This window comes from Sparus aurata, chromosome 14 (assembly GCF_900880675.1).
Source record: "Sparus aurata chromosome 14, fSpaAur1.1, whole genome shotgun sequence".
Taxonomy (NCBI): domain Eukaryota; kingdom Metazoa; phylum Chordata; class Actinopteri; order Spariformes; family Sparidae; genus Sparus; species Sparus aurata.
The window spans coordinates 8,401,666-8,419,505 of NC_044200.1; the positions used below are offsets into that span (position 1 = coordinate 8,401,666).

At 40.7% G+C, this 17,840-nt stretch overlaps 2 protein-coding genes across 5 annotated transcripts in view; one reads left to right on the forward strand and one right to left on the reverse strand.

Moving 5' to 3' along the window:
- Positions 1-12,069, reverse strand: LOC115595857 (sodium-coupled monocarboxylate transporter 1-like). Of its 4 annotated transcripts, XM_030440685.1 has the most exons (18): positions 11,717-12,069; positions 8,069-8,217; positions 7,568-7,687; positions 6,256-6,321; positions 6,091-6,142; positions 5,926-5,993; positions 5,714-5,752; positions 5,236-5,351; positions 4,623-4,763; positions 4,136-4,265; positions 3,665-3,753; positions 3,289-3,398; positions 2,509-2,576; positions 2,293-2,379; positions 1,743-1,960; positions 1,207-1,310; positions 984-1,072; positions 1-894 (listed from the first exon to the last, which is right to left on the reverse strand). In XM_030440685.1, the coding sequence occupies exons 1-18, from the start codon at positions 11,913-11,915 to the stop codon at positions 778-780; spliced, it is 1,962 nt and encodes a 653-aa protein (XP_030296545.1). In that variant the 5' UTR covers positions 11,916-12,069; the 3' UTR covers positions 1-777. The 4 variants fall into 4 exon arrangements, 3 of the variants coding, with proteins under 3 accessions (XP_030296545.1, XP_030296546.1, XP_030296547.1); XM_030440686.1 differs by lacking the exon at positions 2,293-2,379; XM_030440687.1 differs by lacking the exon at positions 11,717-12,069 and having other exon boundaries at positions 8,069-8,361.
- utp20 (UTP20 small subunit processome component) overlaps positions 12,052-17,840 on the forward strand; it is a 24,527-nt gene continuing 18,738 nt past the window's right edge. The window contains exons 1-18 of the mRNA XM_030440681.1: positions 12,052-12,102; positions 12,382-12,462; positions 12,574-12,640; positions 12,782-12,914; positions 13,043-13,231; positions 13,321-13,402; positions 13,489-13,626; positions 14,529-14,684; positions 14,768-14,920; positions 15,014-15,148; positions 15,252-15,329; positions 15,424-15,602; positions 15,729-15,887; positions 16,422-16,510; positions 16,667-16,772; positions 16,875-17,025; positions 17,180-17,242; positions 17,334-17,501. Of these exons, the coding sequence (XP_030296541.1) occupies positions 12,052-12,102; positions 12,382-12,462; positions 12,574-12,640; positions 12,782-12,914; positions 13,043-13,231; positions 13,321-13,402; positions 13,489-13,626; positions 14,529-14,684; positions 14,768-14,920; positions 15,014-15,148; positions 15,252-15,329; positions 15,424-15,602; positions 15,729-15,887; positions 16,422-16,510; positions 16,667-16,772; positions 16,875-17,025; positions 17,180-17,242; positions 17,334-17,501 (2,178 nt within the window). The remainder of the gene's footprint in view (positions 12,103-12,381; positions 12,463-12,573; positions 12,641-12,781; positions 12,915-13,042; positions 13,232-13,320; positions 13,403-13,488; positions 13,627-14,528; positions 14,685-14,767; positions 14,921-15,013; positions 15,149-15,251; positions 15,330-15,423; positions 15,603-15,728; positions 15,888-16,421; positions 16,511-16,666; positions 16,773-16,874; positions 17,026-17,179; positions 17,243-17,333; positions 17,502-17,840) is intronic.

Genomic DNA, 17,840 nt, shown 5'->3' on the forward strand with positions numbered 1-17,840 from the left:
GTTTTTTTAATGTGTTCATGTTTCCTGTATCAGCATACCAGACAGTACATGAGAGAAGGTACTGTTTTCTGACCAAACACACTAGGTACTAATTATCAGAGAGTTAAAGTTAAACGCTGAATAGATGCATTGAACAAATCAATGATTGGATGTGTCAGTTTTCTACAGTTAAACAAAGATAACAATGATGTTTTTGGAGCCCAGGAAGAACAACTAACAGTTTTCTGCTCAACTTTGATCCGTAATGTTGAAAACTACAAACCAAGCCAGAAACCTCGGTGTGATCATGGACTCAGACATGAATTTCAGCAGCCACACTAAGACAATTACAAAGTCAGCCTACTATCACCTTAAGAATATATCCAGGATAAAATGACTTATGTCTCGGCAGGATTTGGAAAAACTTGTCCATGCATTTATCTTCAGCAGACACTGCCTACATAAAATAAGTATATTGGTGTTACAATTCATTTAAAAAAACATTAGTACAGTGGGTTTTGTGAGACTAGAATTCTCCAGTTTAGAGCCAGACATCGCTTCATCTATGTCTCAGAAAAAGCAGCACAATTCTTCCCATTAAGATGGCGACAGATAGAATGACAAGTGAGTAACTATGCTACTTTGTAAGACCATCGTCTGTTTATGCTGTAATTTGTAATATACTGTCAAAATATGCCTATTGTTTTCAGGGATGTTGGGAAGGCAGGTTAAGTTTTTTTATTGGCTACATGCACCTTGGTGCAAATCCAAAATGTATATTTCATGCTTTTTTGTCTTTCATGCCGGAATGTTCCTTTTTGTTAAGTCCAGTTCAACGTCACAGAAACCAGGATTAGTGCCATCAAACCTCTCTCTGTCCCTTGTCAGGTCAAGCTGTCCTTTCTGCCTCATGACCTTAAAGGGAAAGGGAAGAACAAAGTAGAATGTCAACAGCTATTACAAGTCTGTAGCATTTGATGTTGTTTCACTGCTGCAACCCTTACTGTGTCTTTGAAAAACTTGACAAGATGATAAAGAGTTGTGTCTTCTTTTGTTAATGTAAGCCTTGATTCCACCGTCACCTTCCAGCCCCCTGAGATATTCATGAAGAACACAAAAGAGCACATCAACAACGTTGAAGCTCATTACAAAACAGTCTGACAGTCAGATTTTATTTACATAACTAAGGTACATTTTTACCAGCCAAATTTCAATTATGTAATTTACCCGTGAACAGGCTGACTAATAATCCAACGCTGATGGTTATTATGGTTCCAATAGGACTGAAGTAAAGGTAGGACAGTGAGTACCAGTTATCTGTCAGCGGAGGCCTGAAGATGGGAGAAAATAGTAGAAAATAGTGCACAAGGAGTGAAATCTTGTACAAACTGTGACATCAACATACTTAAATGGCTCCTTATGAATGTCCTGTATCACTGGCCTCTCTGATTTAGATAAAGAAGACAGGTTTATTCAGGGTTAGCTCGTAAAATTACATTTTGATTTAAAGGTATTAAGTAAATATGAGCTATGTAAGGCTTGTTTTTTGAAAAGTAGATCTAACAAAAAGTCTCTAGCTTATTTGTGTAATGTCTTGCTACATTGATGCAGTTTTTTTGTGTTTTTATATAACTCACTCCTAACATGCAACATCTCACTGATTTGATACTGCATGGGTAGGCATTACCCTTATTGAACCGAGGATACTAAACAAGCCAAATAATATCAAACCAATAGGAAATCACACCCAGTTGCACACTTACTTGCCATCTGTTCTGTTAACTGGGGCTGTGGTGAAGGAGGTTGGCTGTGTTGGCTGAACAGTGGAGGTCCAATTGAAGCTGTCTGTTGTTGTGAAGTTACAACCTTCAGTGGTCAGTGAAAGAGGTCGGGTCATTGCAGGAGTGGGAGGGTATATCTGAGCTCCGATGCCCAGCCACAGAGACACAACCAGCCCTGACATAAGGCCTAATAACACTCCCTAGAAGACATTTTGAAATTGTTAAAATGTCTTTTTCAGAGGAGCAAATACAGTTGGTATATAGATGTTAGGGGTTGTATTTGTGAAAGTGCAATGATTTGAAGAGTTGCGCTGCAATCAGTGTAAAAAAAAACAAAAAAAACAACTATATTTCGTACCTGACCCGGTAAACAGCAGTCAGCATTGTTAACATTTAAAGGATAGAAAATTTGGGCTGCAAATCTTTATCAGGAGTGAAATCTCTTTACAGGCTGGACTTGCATCCTTTTTAACATCAGCATGGGTTACTGGAATAACAATACCAACAAAAAACTTGAGATGGACAGGCTTACTTTGGAGTTGGCAAATGGACAGAGGACACCCAATGTGAACATGCCAAGTAAAGGACCTCCAATAATGCCAAATATACTGATTGCTGCCTGTATAAAGAAGCACATATCACTTAAATTGCAGGGCTACTTCCTACATATATCATGAACCTAAAGCCTACAAAACTTAGTATAGTTAACAATTAAATACAGACTTGTGAACTAACAGATCCACCCTACCTGCAAGATCCCTCCCATGAGTGAAGCCAGTCCAGCCATTCCAATACATAAAACCCCATATATGAGACCTGCAAACAACATCGGGGAAGAATTTGAGAATGACAGTTTAGATTGTCCATCTGTCTCAAACCACTGCATCATTGTTTCAGTCACAGTTGTAGTTGATGCATCTCTAATGATCCTAGTTTATAGTTTGCTCTTTTCTTTGTGTTCCAGTATCTTGTCTGGCTGTCTGCTTGTTTGCCACCTTACCAACTTACTGCCTATCTGCCAAATGAAAAATACACACATGGTGTTTCTGAATCTAAAAGATCATTTTAGTTTTATGTAAAACTGCTCAGTGAACTATATTGTTTCACTCACCATACGTCACCAACACCAACATGGCTGCTATTTTTCAATTGGATAAAAAACAAGACGTTGTCATGTGACAATTCATATTTTTTCTAAAATAAAAGGTCCAATGGTGACCCAATGGAAGAGGAGAGACTATGTCGCTCTATACCACCATATTCATCCACACTGCCCAGCTGGTCCTCCCATTACTCATTGCCCTCCTGACCTCTTCTTCAGCCAGCTATCTCCCATCTCCCCTCTCATTTCACCTTTGTTTCCCCACTATCATTTAAATAAATCCTCTTTATTTATCATACCTTAAAATCTGGGCCTGCATTTGTGCTATCATTGCAAAACTGCGACACTAATCCTAAATGTACATGTTATGTTGTTAGGGTTCAATAAACAACTAATTTAACTAAATTACTGTGAACACAAACTCACTGAGTCCTTTTGAGGTCCAGGACAGATGTTTCTCAGACATGTTGGTATATGGTTTGATAAGGTCTTCTACTGTGACTGCTGCCAGAGCATTGATGCTGGAAGACACTGTGCTGGGGTTGAAATGACAAAATCATGCACAGTTTAGACAAAGAAGGACCATCATACAAACACCTTTCTTCATGTCAATCGCACTTTCAAGTAATGAACATAAAACATGATATAACGGAAAATAAACACATAACTGACCTAATATAACTTTAAATATACATGATACATTCAATCTGCTACAAACTAGAAAACAATACATATTAAATTATTGACATTCTTTTTATGTGTGAATTGGATCTGTTGAGTGAAATAATTTGGATGTATTAACCTTAGAGATCCACTATATGCAGCTGCAACAAACAGCCCTGGAAGGCCAGGATAGTCTCTCAAGATGTCCATCACCAAATATGGCATCAACTACCAAAGAAGGATGACATTGGATTAATATACATGATCAGGAGGGTTGGTGTTGCGCAATACATACATACATTCATAACTACATACATACATTAATTCATACCTACATTTAGAAACCATATATACATGCATATATGCAAACCTAGCTTAGGTGTTAAAAAGGAGTTAGTGGTTTGATGCTGACTAGTGACAGAAAATTGTTTTCCAGTCAAGCTTTCAGTTGGACCATCTTGGTAGCACACAAAAAGGTTGATATTTATGTTTTTAACCCCAGCCAGCACAATCTTTTTTTTTTTCATGTGTACACCTGTATGTGTGTTCTGTAAAGATATTAGTGTCCAAAACTCTGAGCCATGCCATGCGATGTCTTTCTGCATTGTACCTGATCAGGAGCAGAAACTTGTCCAGCAGTCCATGGGTCACAGTCCTTGTAGACTGAGAAGAGGCACATTCCTGCAAAAACTGAGCACAGCAAGATGGACAAGAGGCCCAACAGGTTGATGTACAGAGATCTGGAAAACAGAAGCAACTTGTTGAGTTGTAAGAGCACATGGATGTAAACATTGTAAAATTGTAAATAGTGACATGGACTAGAAACGCATGAATGAATGCATGTATGCATATCTCAAGAAATAAAACTGACAAAATCATATGTTTAACTTGAATGTGCAAGTTTACCAGTATGGTCCTGAATCTAGTATTTCCAAGGTAAACGTGCACACTCCCAGCTAAGATACTGTAAAGCCATACTAAGGTGACTGGGAGCATTGTTTCTCTTTGTCTCTTTTACAGTACACTAATTTCGGAATTTCTTAATCAAATGAGACAATATTGTCAAGATTTGTATCACATAATGTCTCAGGACTCACAGTCTGGCATGAGTGATGCTCTTGCAGGAGATGTATCTCTGGACCTGGGCCTGGTTGATCCCATAAATACTGACCCAGACAAAAGTCCCTCCAATTGATATGGTCCAAAATGTGTGTCTCCTCAGTGGGTTTGTGTCAAAGCTATTGAAACAGGAGGACAGGGTAGTTTGAATTTCAGTAAAAACCTGAAGCTAAAAGTGTTTCAAGTGTTGCCAGAAATTATTCACTAATGCCAAGTTCAGGGGCTTGTTTCTCCGACAAACACCATTCTAAAAGAACCTGCAGGCAACGGATACGAGGCTCACAAAGACAAAAACTAATAGTGCATTTAGGGGTTGACAGCTTATACCATAATATTTTTGCTGTATTAAACTTAGATTCAGATTTAGAGCACCACTGAGAAGGTCACAAAGAAAATGGTCTGAATGTTTCAGCTTCATAAACACAGAAGATTCTTTCTTATCGTTGAATATTACTTTACCCCTAGAACATATTGTGTACTATAATGGTTTATCAATGTTCCAATCTGGTCTCATGCAGGCCCATTACAAGCCTGTTGTAGCAGCTATATGGACAAATATGTGCTGTACCTGTACCTTGGACACATACTCACTCCCAAAAGTTAAGTCTCCCTCCTTCTTGTGAATCTGAAATGATGGGGAGAACTCCATCTTTTAAGACCACAGACCTAATGATGACAGACAGGAATCCTGCGAGCATGACACCAAGCTGGAGGGGAAATCATTTTTAAATTATAGGTTGCTTACCAAATCTTTCCTGTTGATTGTCTTAGTCCTAATTGCCATTTTAATGCACTTAAACTTCTATACTTCGATAACATCTAGGTATAATTAATTATTCCAAAATATTAGCCAAATGTTAGTGTTTTTATTGAATTGTGGTTAATATGTAATGCCTTTTCCATTTTTGTATTGCAGGTTGTTGCTTTGGTGGCCTACACAACGATGACCAGTATTGTCACTGGCAACCGCAAAAAGGTATGACACATGCACAGTAATTACTGACTTTACCAGTCAGTGCAACTTTAAGTTCCCTCACAAATCTAGCAAACTATTCAAAGTTGTACCAACCTGAAACACATCTGTCCACACTACTGCCTTCAAACCACCCTGTAACAATGTAGACCACAAACAAATGTTGTTTTTACTGTACATTAAAATCCAGCAATTCAAAGAATACAAATAATGGGGAAAACACTCTGTGTGCATAACAAATGATTAAATTTCAAATACCGAGTTTATAAAATTTTAAAGAACCCAGTGAAGTCTGCTGTGTTACGTACCAGTGTGCAGTAAAAGGTACAGACCACGCCTGTGGAAATAACTGCACCCCACAGATCCATACCAGTTACTGCAGAGAGAAGGAGGGTTTCAGACATACTCCACTGAGCACAAGTGCCTCCTTGCAGGAATGTTTTATGAATCTAACTAGTATGTACTGAAAGTACCTTGATTTAAAGCTAGAGCTGGGGCATAAATGACGATTCCAGTGTAGAGAATCTGTGACAGATAGAGAGAAACACAGACATAAATGACCCTCAGATGTGAGGTTTGCTGTTTTGCCCTCAGAGGTCAAAGCCCTGTCATTATGTGTTGACCTGCTTCTTACTCACTGTCTGAACAATGAAGAGCCCAGTTCCCAGAAGACGTGTAGTTCTGTTGAACCGCAGCTCCAGATACTTGATAGAGACATGACACATTGACATGACAAGACATTATCACAAATTGGCCACTGATCTAATTCAATTCAATTCAACTTGACTTAAGACAAAGGCATTCGCTCATTTATCCTTTCCCTCACTTTGGATCCTTAAGGAGTAGTGCTTGAAAGAAAGCAAAATACAATTATCCAATGAAGACTGGTATACTCGATGTTACATACAGCATAAACTGGAGGGGTGGAAAGAATTGTGTTGTTTGAAACTAAGAGTAATCTGAGGCAAAGCTGATATTGAGTTATGAAATACCAAAGACATTTGAGGTGTTGTATTTAGGTAACTTGACAAGGGATAATGCTCAGTATGAAGACAGATATCCAATCTAAGTACTGATAGCAGTGACCAAGAAAGGAAGCACCAGGAGATGGTGCAAGAAGGCCTCTTCTACTCTGACTCAACACTGTTAAGAAGATAAAATGGAAAGACTTGCACACGTATTGAGAATAGTCTGAATTTATCTATAAATAGGGCAAATGGACTGTTTGTAGTACCCTTCAGAGACACCACAACATCTCCTGAATAAAGACAGAGACATCCTGTGTTGTACTGATGTGTTATGTATCTCTCCAACACAACTTAAGTTTTTTTTTCTGGTTACAGAATGAAAACAAAAAAAGGTGCAATGCTTGATCCCACATTCATTATCCTCTATCCACCACTGTTCATATCTACTCCTGAACACTTGTAAATCACCTTAACTTCACTGCCCAGAAATTGAAATAAGGTGTCACAAAATAAAAAAAAATGGACAAGTAATGAGAGCTACAACAAAACCACTCATTAAAGAATATAGCAACAGACCTTCCAATTAGCAACTGACTGACACAATAGAGAAAGCAACATAGGAAACTTCAACAATATAAGAGTAGATGCCATTATCTCAATATCACACCACTGCAGTGCTCTAACCCCCCTGAACTCTACAATATTTTGAATAGTGCATGCAGTAGGCATTCTATGCTCTACCTTGGAGCCCATGCCCGAGGTTAAGACTATTCACCTACCTGCAGCCCGTTACAGCCACTTTTGCTGATGTATACCACCAACAACACAAAATAATTTCATATTTACAACAGCTCTAACCAACCTTCCCAACCCTCTGTCTGTACTTTATAGGTAAACTCATCATTTTACATATTTCATAGCTTTGAAAATAGAAAAGAATCTAAAAGAACAGAATCTAATCTACAAATCAAACAATACTTACCTCATATGTGCTGGTGATAGACAGCCTGTAGAAGACTGGGAGAAAGACCTCGGATGTGATTACCATCGTCAATACGTAGGAAATACCATAAAATCCAATATTGGCTCCGTAACGGTAGACCTACAGATGAATAATATGATTTAGTATTTTATGATTTGGCTGTTTTGGGCATTTTTTTTTTTTGTTCTATGTACAATTTCAAAAAAATTCTATAAATGTATTCAATAATTTAGAAATGTATCCATAAGGTCCGCTCATAACTACATTGGTGGGATGAATCACTCAGAAGTTCAAGTTTTAAGATAATCTATACATCATTATGTCTTAGATTCACTTGAAAAATCAGGTAAACTGTACAGGGAAAGTGATGCATCTCAGCCTACAAAAAAGTGTTCTTGCATTTATTGAATTATTGAATTCTGCAGATTTAAATAGACACAAATAACTTTTAAAGTGGGATGGTTTTTGAATTTGTCCCTAAGGAATGTGCAATGGCCTTACTTCAGCTGGGTTGGACAGCACCGTGATGGCTGACATAAAGCTGGCGGTCAAGGACAGGGAGACAGGCAGGGCCGTCAGTCTTCGCCCCCCCATCAGGAAGTCTCCCGAGCTTCGCTGGTCCCTGTCTGTCCATGCAAAGTAGACCCCGACTGCAGCAGACACCACGAGCATAAGAGCAAATACCATATAGTCTGCTACCACAAAGGAGCCAGGCACCAGAGAGTCCTCTGACATTCTGGTGAATGTCAGACCACAGCTAGATATCAAATGCTTCAGAAGACGAAGCGTTTCAAACTTTTCAGAACACAAGGTTTTGCACTCACAGAGGAAAAACAGATGAATGAGCACGAGTCCTGATACATCACCTACTCACTCAAAACTGAGCTGAGAGCAGGACCACAGACCGAAACCTTTTATGTGTGTGTGTCTGTCTGTGTGCATGGGTGAGAGTGTGTGTGTGTGTGTGTGTGAGTGTGTGTGTGTATGTGTGTGTGTGTGAAAGAGAGAGAGAGAGAGAGAGAGAGAGAGAGAGAGCATTCCAGACAGGTACATGTGAAGTCAACAGGCGAGGAGAGAGAATTGTTCAGCTGACCACAAGATAAAAGCTATCATCAGTAAAGACTCCACATCTTTACACACACACACACACACACACACACACACACACACACACACACACACACTATATACTCTGTGAATGCTGACTCTATCAATTTGTTGACTTATTTAATCAAAGGAAGAATTAATTTCGGCACTGAATACTCGAGACACTGAATATGTTTCATATGTTTTGTCCTTAAGTTTCCATATCATTTAAATGACTTTTAAACATGTCTGAATGAATTGCATTATATTATAAAACATGTTGTCTATCTAATTGTTTAATCAAAGCATTTACATGGAAATGAAAATGTTATTGATTCTGGCAATACCCTGTGGACACAACAGATATGAGTTGTAAAGATCTTGATCTGACTTATTTCACTCATTTTGTTGGGAGTGAGTGAAAGACAAATCCAACTTTTTTTTTAAACACTATTTCTGTATTAAATGCACTGGCTTTAACAAAGGCACTGGCTAAGATCTATTGCCCACTGCTCATGATGGGTTAAATGCAGAGTATCAATTTTGCTATGTTGTACATGGTGTGATATGTGATTCACCTTAAAAAAAGTTTTAATTTTAGTGCATTTAAGATGTTACAAGTTGTTTGTCCATGGGATACACAGACTCCTATGTCAGTTCCCTCCATATTTGTGATTTCACATCCCACTCTGAAACCACAGTTTAAATGTTTTTGCGAAGCCTCTTAGGAGTCCCTATCTTTCAAGTGTACACTATCACTATCTCTATTCACACTTTCCATATTTACTTTTACACTTACGAAAATCTATTCCAGTAAAGTGACTGTAGACAATATGAAAGATAAAAGTACTAAAACAAACAACAAGAAAGATTCTCACATTCCTGCACACGTTTCTTAAAAGTTACTTTTTGTTTTTTTAGTGTTACTCTTCCTGATTTTGAACTGTTGTGCACAATACTCCCTGTACTGCAGTGTTATTCACAATGTGTGCCTTCTGCACTGATAAGGAACAGACCTCTGAAATGTATAAATTTTTGCAAAGCAGGCAAAGAGGGGAGGCAGCACTTAGGTAAACTGAGGTTTTCTTATCATTTAGTGAATGGAGAAATAGGTTTGAGAGGTGTTGAGACTGGACTTTTTGGATTTAGAAACAATTTTGTGGCTATTGGCTGCAGTCCGTCAGAACGCTGTCATATTACTTGCCCTTTCTACACATGTAGGTTTTTTAGCACTTGCGCTGCATTCAATTCAATTAATCGTTTTTTGCTAGGTCAAGTTGATCTTGGACACACAGTACTTTGCTTTCTGGAAGAAAGAAACTGACGATTAAATTCTTTGCATACTTATTTCTTACTAGTCAACATAATAGATAACATAATTGATTTTTTTTTTATTTACATTTTCTGACACATAGATGACAAGTTTTTGCTTCCCTTTCCTTAGGTATATGCTGTCACTTTTTAGGAGATGTTACTAGTGCCTTGACTAACTTGATGTCTCTTCTGGAGCTTCTCAAGGTGCCATGCACAAACAGAATAAGGACATGGCCTCTGAAAAGTGAAACCAATGCGCAAGTTCCTTAAGCCTGCATTCTTTCAAACGGCCAGCAGGTGGCGACTCCACTGGTTGCAATAATAAGTCCAAGTGTATGAGAAACCAACCCCACTTCTCACTTGAAACCATAGTAAACATTTCCTAAGGAGCTAATGGTCTCAATCAGTACTTTCAATACAACCTAATGTTCATTTAGTAAATTATGGACTAAAATAGCATGGAATCAGGGTATTCTTTAAGACATGGCTACCGTGTGATTGACCAGTCATATAAACTAAAAATAAGGATAAAGAGTTTCTTAATGAAGAACTCCTCTTAAGCATAGCTGTTCGTGTGAAATGTGAAAGTGGAGGGCAGTGTAATGGTTTTCAAGTTAGTTCTGAAAATGTATTTATCACTTAAATCTGCTCTTTATCATGAAGATATCCATCCCCACCACCTCGATGACTCCAACAGAGACAGCGGACACTTATCTTTCTATCTATCTATCTTGATATTAAATTCTATGATAATTAAGCTAAAGACAATGAAGTTATCTTGAGCAGGGTAAGATTTGACTGAAATTTCATCTGAAATTCAGCCTGATGTGAAAGTGTGATGGTTTTGATAGATCATATTATAGATGTGTAACAAACATCCCTCATTCAAAACCATATAGAACAGATCAAAAAATGATTTGTTTTTCTCCATTCAACACCATTAGTTTTTTCTTAAATAAGGTCACATGGGGCAAATCAGAGGGGGCATGACATTTGTGTCAATTACAGTTATCATTGTGTCAAAAAAGTTAAGATACACAGTTATTTAGTGTAAAGAGACTGGAAAATTAATGGCCAAAGTTGTAAAAAATAGGACCATAATAGGCAGACATTTTGTCAAATCGTAGGAAAAGTGCAGATACAGAATTAAAGTGTCCCACTTAGCCATGACACTGTGACAGCAAACCAATGTGCACAATTTCAAAAATATTCATTTCATTAGTTACACCTTTCCCTTTCTAAGAGCGACGAAATATCATCAGGGAAAAAGGCCTATAGAGTTTTTATAGCAGAGTTTGCCCCATTAGCAGTTGAAGTAAAGCTAAGGCAAAATACAAGGTCCTGAGGTGACTAAATATGGGCAGCCATCATTAATTAATGCTGTTGTTACACCTGTTTTCTGCTCTGACATGTCAAAATGTCTTCTGTGGAAACCATTAGGCTAACATTACTTACTGCATTGTAAGTTTATGTTGCTGCCAAGGGCATGTGGTGTTTGCTCTTACACAACAAGGTAAGAAATGTTAGAAAAATATATTTGTTTTAGCCTTGTTATATTTCCGTGTAATTTAAAATGTACTAGCTTAGCCTGGCCGGTTAACTGGTGGTCATTAACATTTCATTATGTTAGCTAACGTTAACCATGGCCTTATAACATTGTCATGGCTAAAACGTATGTAGGTTGGCTAGTGACATACTTGGGGGAAAAAAACAAAACATTTTTGGTCGTCTACACTATTTTTTTTTTACCAAATTTAAACTTGGCTCGGTCCGTGTCTCCGCTCAGCTCATTGCATGGTCCGGGGTAGTTTGCTTTAACAAAGGTGTAAGCAGAAACGCGCGAGACCTCAAACGAAGAAGGAAGTGACGGCAGGATTTCTCTCTTGCCTCTCCGCTCCTGCCGCACGCCACGCGGAGTGAAAATTTCCCAGAATGCTTTGGGCAACATGGCAGCTCCCTGGTGTCGGCGTGTGTGTAAACAGTCGTAGCGGCGAAAAGAAACACATTGTAGTTTTCATGAATCATTTAAATCGCGCGACGACCCTTGGAATACAATTCAACACTCTTCGAATAACGAGGCAAAGATGAAGATTAAAGCCAAGTCTTCGTATCACAAATCTGAGAACACCTACAGGGTGAGAGTCCACAAACTTACTGCAGCATGTTGCTAATAGAGACGCAGGGGTGGAGATAAATACACAACTGTAGTAACAGTTTGTTAAGATTACCTGTTTTACGCAAATTATAGAAAAAATCAAGTGTGGAGACTCGTTGTTGATTTCACTCGGGTCGCATAGTCTGATAGCTTAGGGGGGGATATGGCATTATTGTCCTATTATTACAATATCATTGTTGAATCCGTTGTCTCCGAGCCCTAGCTAGCTCTATGAACCTGTCTGGTGTGCCTCTTTCAGTTTCTCACGTTTGCTGAACGACTTGCCAATGTCAACATCGATGTCATCCATCGTATTGACAGGACTGGATCTTATGCCGAGGTTTGTACAATCAGTTATTTTGGCAACATGAGCATTCCTCTTACTTTTTACAACAGGCTTCTCAGTGTCTTCATGGTTTGCATCTAATGACTTGTTTTGCTCCTTATGCAGGAAGTAGAAACATATTTCTCCGAAGGGCTGTCAAAATGGAGAGACCTCAACTTGACAGAGCATTTCAGTACGTATAGACTGTCAGAAACACAACATCACCTTGTAGTGAGTGTTGTAGCGCGTTAGGAAAATGCCTTAAATGACCTACAACTGAAGGAAAGATGCTTTTGTCTGCAGCGATTGTAAACTGTATGTCTTTCCCTCCTAGCTACATTTTTGAAGGAGGTTTCCAACAAGAGCCAGTCATTCAACATGCTGGTGTTCCATCAGAAGGCGATAGTGGAGAGTCTGAAAACGCACCTGGCTGTCGACGGCAGTCTGGCCTATCAGCCGCTGTTGGAGTAAGTTGTCTCTCGTGTTGTATGTGGCTTGTAGCTTGTTGTGCCATGTGATGCAGTAGCTGTAGTTTACATGTGTGTCCAGTCAGTAACCCCCCCGAGCGGTGTCTCTCCACTCTTTCTCCCTCCAGCCTGGTGGTGCAGCTGGCCAGAGACCTCCAGACTGACTTCTACCCCCACTTCCCAGACTTCTTCGTCCTGATCACCTCGCTGCTGGAAACCAAGGACACGGAGCTCCTGGAGTGGGCCTTCACCTGTCTCTCCTACCTCTACAAGTACCTGTGGAGGCTCATGGTGAAAGACATGAGCAACATCTACAGGTGAGAAAATAAGATGACTCTGCGGAGGCTTTCCAGGTGAAATCTGTTTTTCTACTTGGTTGAAATGAATTCCTCTTTTCTCCTCACAGTTTATACAGCACACTGCTGGCGCACAAGAAAGAGCACATCCGCAAGTTTGCAGCAGAGAGCTTCTCCTTTTTGATGAGAAAGGTGAGCAGATGTCAAACATGAGCTTGTGCCTTCCTTCCTCGCGTCGAGATGTTAATGATTCAATGGCGATTCGATGTGTCACGCAGGTTCCGGATCTCGATGCCCTGCTGAATCACGTGTTCTCAGATCTGCAGCAGCACCCCGACAAGGCGGAGGGAGCAGGCCAGCTGCTGTTTGAAATGTGCAAAGGAGTCCGAAACATGTTTCACTCGTGCGCTGCAAATGTGAGTTTCTTATCTAAAGGACTGGATGTACTAAATAATGTTACTTAGCAGGATCCCTGGTTCAGTACACATTGTTGTCAGTTAAAGGTGCAATATGTAAGAAATGGCCACATGTTAAATTCATGCAAAACACATTCAAACAAATGGGGGGGGCAGCATATCACCGGAGTAATCGCTAACTGCTGCTAATTATAGCAGCTGTCAGATAATGTGCTCAGATAACCATGTAGCAAACACTAAAGCTAGTTGTATTAGCTCACTCTGCCTGGACAGGGAGCACGGAGCAGGGAGGGAGTGTTGGTGTGGTTTGCATCGTTTATATCAAGCTGACATTCATTTGTTTTCTAAATGAAAATCTTAAGTCTATAAATGTATATATTTGAAACAACCAGTGATGAATGAACCTAAGTACAATTAACAATTTAAGTTTAAGTTTGAATAATTTAATTATTTTCTTGAATAAAAAGGTACTTTACTTAAGTATTTCCTTTTTCTGCTAATTATGCTGATGATGATGATGATGATACATTTATTATGCAGATTCATATTATTGTTTATAGGCTATCAATTGTGATGTGTTACCAATCAGATACTGATGTGGGTGGGACAGTGTGCAAGAAGAATAATGCCAAACTAGCACCTGCTTAAATTGGGTCATTTTATCGTGAGTCTGACAGAAAGATCACTGTCAACCAATAATCAGAAAAATTATGAATATCAGCCTGATGATTGGCCAAGCCGAGCCCTACTCCTAGGTTACAGATTGGTTAGGGGCTATCTGGTTCGCAGACTCACTTAAATAGATTTAATATACAGACACATTCATTGAGGATTAAACAATGCTGTATAACTCAAAACACAGTATCCCTGAACCCCCTGTTTCTCTTCACCTGTCTCTCCAGGCTTTTCCTGTGGCTTTGCGTAAGCTCGGGCCCTCAACCAGCCCTGGAGTCTCTCTGCCATGGGACACTGTCAGGGACGCTCTGGACCACATGGCCTCGGCCGCAGCTGATCACGTTGATAGAGAACACTTCCTGGTTTTGTGGGAGTCCTTACAGGTGGGTTGAAACATTCAAAATCCATCCAAGACAGTTGGACTTCCGCCATCTCGTGTCTGACGGTGCTGCGTTTCAATGTACAGCTCAGTGTGGTGGAGGTCCTGGGTGTCCTGGAGGCCAAGGGAGACGAGGCAGACCAGGCAGCTGAGCAGCTGGAGAGGCTGCTGTTCATTCTCCATACCCTCATGTCCCACAGAGAAGGAGCCAAGGTCACTAAGCCGGAGGCTGTCTGCCAGGTAGGAGGAGAACACTAGTCTCCCGGTAAAGACACAGAGACTTGTCTTTTTTTTACCATTTTACTCATCCTTCTTCTTTTCTCCTGCCTGCAGACGGTGTTGCGGCTGACTCAGAGCTCGTCTATGTCAGCTCCTTGTTCCCGTCTGCTCCTCCAGATCATCTCCTCTCTGCTCCTTGGGGAGAACATCACCCTGCCAAAGGCGCTCATCCAGGAGACGGTCCAGAAGGTTTGTGTTTCTGTTGAACGGGAAAAAAGAATGTGATGATATCTGTACATTTGGGGGGTTAGTACTTTTGTTCGTGTGTTAACATGTGTCTCTTTTTCTCAAGGTCTTTGGCAGCACAGTGGGGCAAGATCTGATACTCGAGTTCACAAAGGAGATGTTTACCATGAAACACTTTGAGCAGGTGAGTCACCAGTGGAGGGATGTATCTAGTATTTTCCTCCGATTTACTGCCTCTGTTTGGTTCATGACTTTTTCCCTCCCTGCTTCTCTTCCAGCTCTTCCTCCCCAGCCTGTTGCGCTTCACTACTGGCTTGTTCGGCTGCGGCGACCCCGTGTCTCGCCACTGTGGCCTGGATGTGCTGGTTAGCCTGATCCTAGCCAAAGCCCCACCACCCACAGACGGCTCCATGGCCTTTGAAACCTACCCACTGCTCTTCACAGGACAGACCACGGGGTCAGATACTAGCCCATACTTAAAAACAGCCCGAATACATTCTTTGTTGCCTGATTCATGCCGTAATCCTACATTTGAATGGAGTATTTTTTTAGGAGGTAAGCATGTTTTTTTTTCTCCTCGCAGAGTGTTTAACAGAAACAGTCAGGATAGCAGTGCAGCATCAGAGCAGCCTGCAGTGCCAGAACTGGTGCTGTCTCTGATCAAATATCCAGAGGAGGAGAACCAGTCCATCACCGACCTGTCACTGCCGTGGGCTGCTCTCGTGCTTCTGCCACACCTCAGGTAACACACACACTTATAAACATGCACTGGTACAGTAAATGAATCCACTAGACCAGATTATTATTTGGATCTACATCTTATTGCTCTTACCTACAGATATCAGCCACCCTAAAAAATGGCAGATTTTTTTCATCAAGATCCCTGAGAAATTAACCAAGGCTCTGGGCGGGGCGGGGCACCACACTAGCTCAGTTGGTAGTGACCCATGTACAGAGGCTCTGTCCTCGCTGCAGTGGCCAAGGGTTCAAGTCCGACCTGTGGCCATTTGCTGCATGTCATCCTCTTTCTCTCTCATTCCATTGCCTGTCATTTCTCAAGCTGTCCTGTCAATCAAGCCATATAAAAGCCCAAGAAGTACTTACATTTTTTTTTTTTTTTTTTTTAAAAGCCCTGTGTCACAATGTTAAAGACCCAATGCACAACATTCAGCCTCACTAGATGTAGGGAAACAATGATTTGCCATGTAAACACATAGTGGAATAAAGATGAGCGGAGAGATTTATTAAACTGATCTGTTGTATTTTCATCCTTCAGGCCTTTAACTCCAACCAGTGTTGTTCCTGCTGTGACTGCTTTCTTAAACCACCTCCTGTGTGAGATTGAGACAGAAAAGCTGGGAAAAGGTTTGTGATTTCTTGTTTCCTTTTTCCTCAAAACAATGGCCCTGAACACTGTTCATGCCCAAACAAGTGTTAAAGTAGATTTTGAATTGAGCATTGAGTTTTGCTGTTCTTGAGACTGAAGTCCCTGCTGTCCTGCCTCACTTCTTCACCCTCCAGCTGGTCTGTTCGTTGCCCAACAGGCCCTGAGCTGCCTCCTCACTCTGGACGGCTCTGCTGAGCTCCTCGCACTGCTCACTGTGGACAAGATCAACTCAACGCTACGGTACCTTCTGCTGTTTTTATAGCTGAATGTGATGAGAAACGGATTGTAAACACGTCTCTCACTTCCACTAACTTACAACCATTGTGTTCTTTCTGGTTCCAGGAAGTTTCCCACCGACCTGTCTGCCCTGCTGCTGGGAGATCTGTACTACAGCCGCCTGTCACTCAGCGGTGTTTCGGAGCACCTGTCCCACAGTGCACTGCTGCAGCTTTTCCAGATCCTGCACGCCAACCTCTCCTCCAACATCTCCAAGGTATATCAGCAGGGACTTAAAGTGATTATTATTGAGAAAGCTCATCGAAAACACAAAGACATATAATCAAAAGTTTCACAGAATATCCATATATCCAAAGAGTAATAAAAATATGTTAATACCAGTGTCGCTAATGAATTGTTTTCTCTCTCAGATCCGCCTCCTGACTCTGAGGATTCTCTCTCAGTTTGAGGCAGAGCTCCCTCCACAGGCCGAGGTACAGTCTGCATTCTCATCCAACTTGATCAGACGCATTTAAACGATGAGCTTGTGTGCTTATTTGCGTGAGTGTGTGATTCTCTGTCCAGGGTGATGAGCATGTGGAGGTGCAGCCGGTGTTCGCAGTTTGCCTGCAGGCTGAGCTGGTGCCGGCTTCGGTGCAGGACTACAGAGAAAAGCTGCTTCACCTCCGGAAGCTGAGACATGACCTGGTGCAGCGCAGTCTGCCGCAGGGGCCGCCTGCTACCTTCCAGCAGGTACAGAGGAAGCTCTCCTGGCTGTTTGCTCCTCTTTTCATCATTTAGAAAAGATCATACTGTGACATTAATCATTTACTCTTGTTGTGTGATTTCTAGTAGTTCTAGAAGTGATGTTTAAAGGGGCAATTTGTAAGATTTGTGTTCAGAATCTTTGTTTGATAGTTCAAAAAATATATTAGAATTAGCAACAGAGAGTAAACAAAACAACAGTGTTGCCGTTATGTCAAAGACATCTATGTATTGTGTTGCAGAGATGTCTACTGAAGTTAGCATGCTAACAAGTTAGCCCTGACCCATGCCTCTTATTACCACTTTGTAGCACTTTGCAAGAGGCGA

Excerpts from the sequence above, each read along its gene's own strand:
- LOC115595857 (XM_030440685.1), bottom strand. The coding sequence starts at position 11,915 with ATGTTGCCCAAAGCATTCTGGGAAATTTTCACTCCGCGTGGCGTGCGG. Across the intron at positions 8,218-11,716 it reads CCGAGCCAAGTTTAAATTTG|TCGGGGTCTACTTTGCATGG; the intron begins GTAAAAAAAAAA and ends TGTCTGCTGCAG. Across the intron at positions 2,577-3,288 it reads CTGGACCTCAAAAGGACTCA|GTCTCATATATGGGGTTTTA; the intron begins GTGAGTTTGTGT and ends TGTTGTTTGCAG.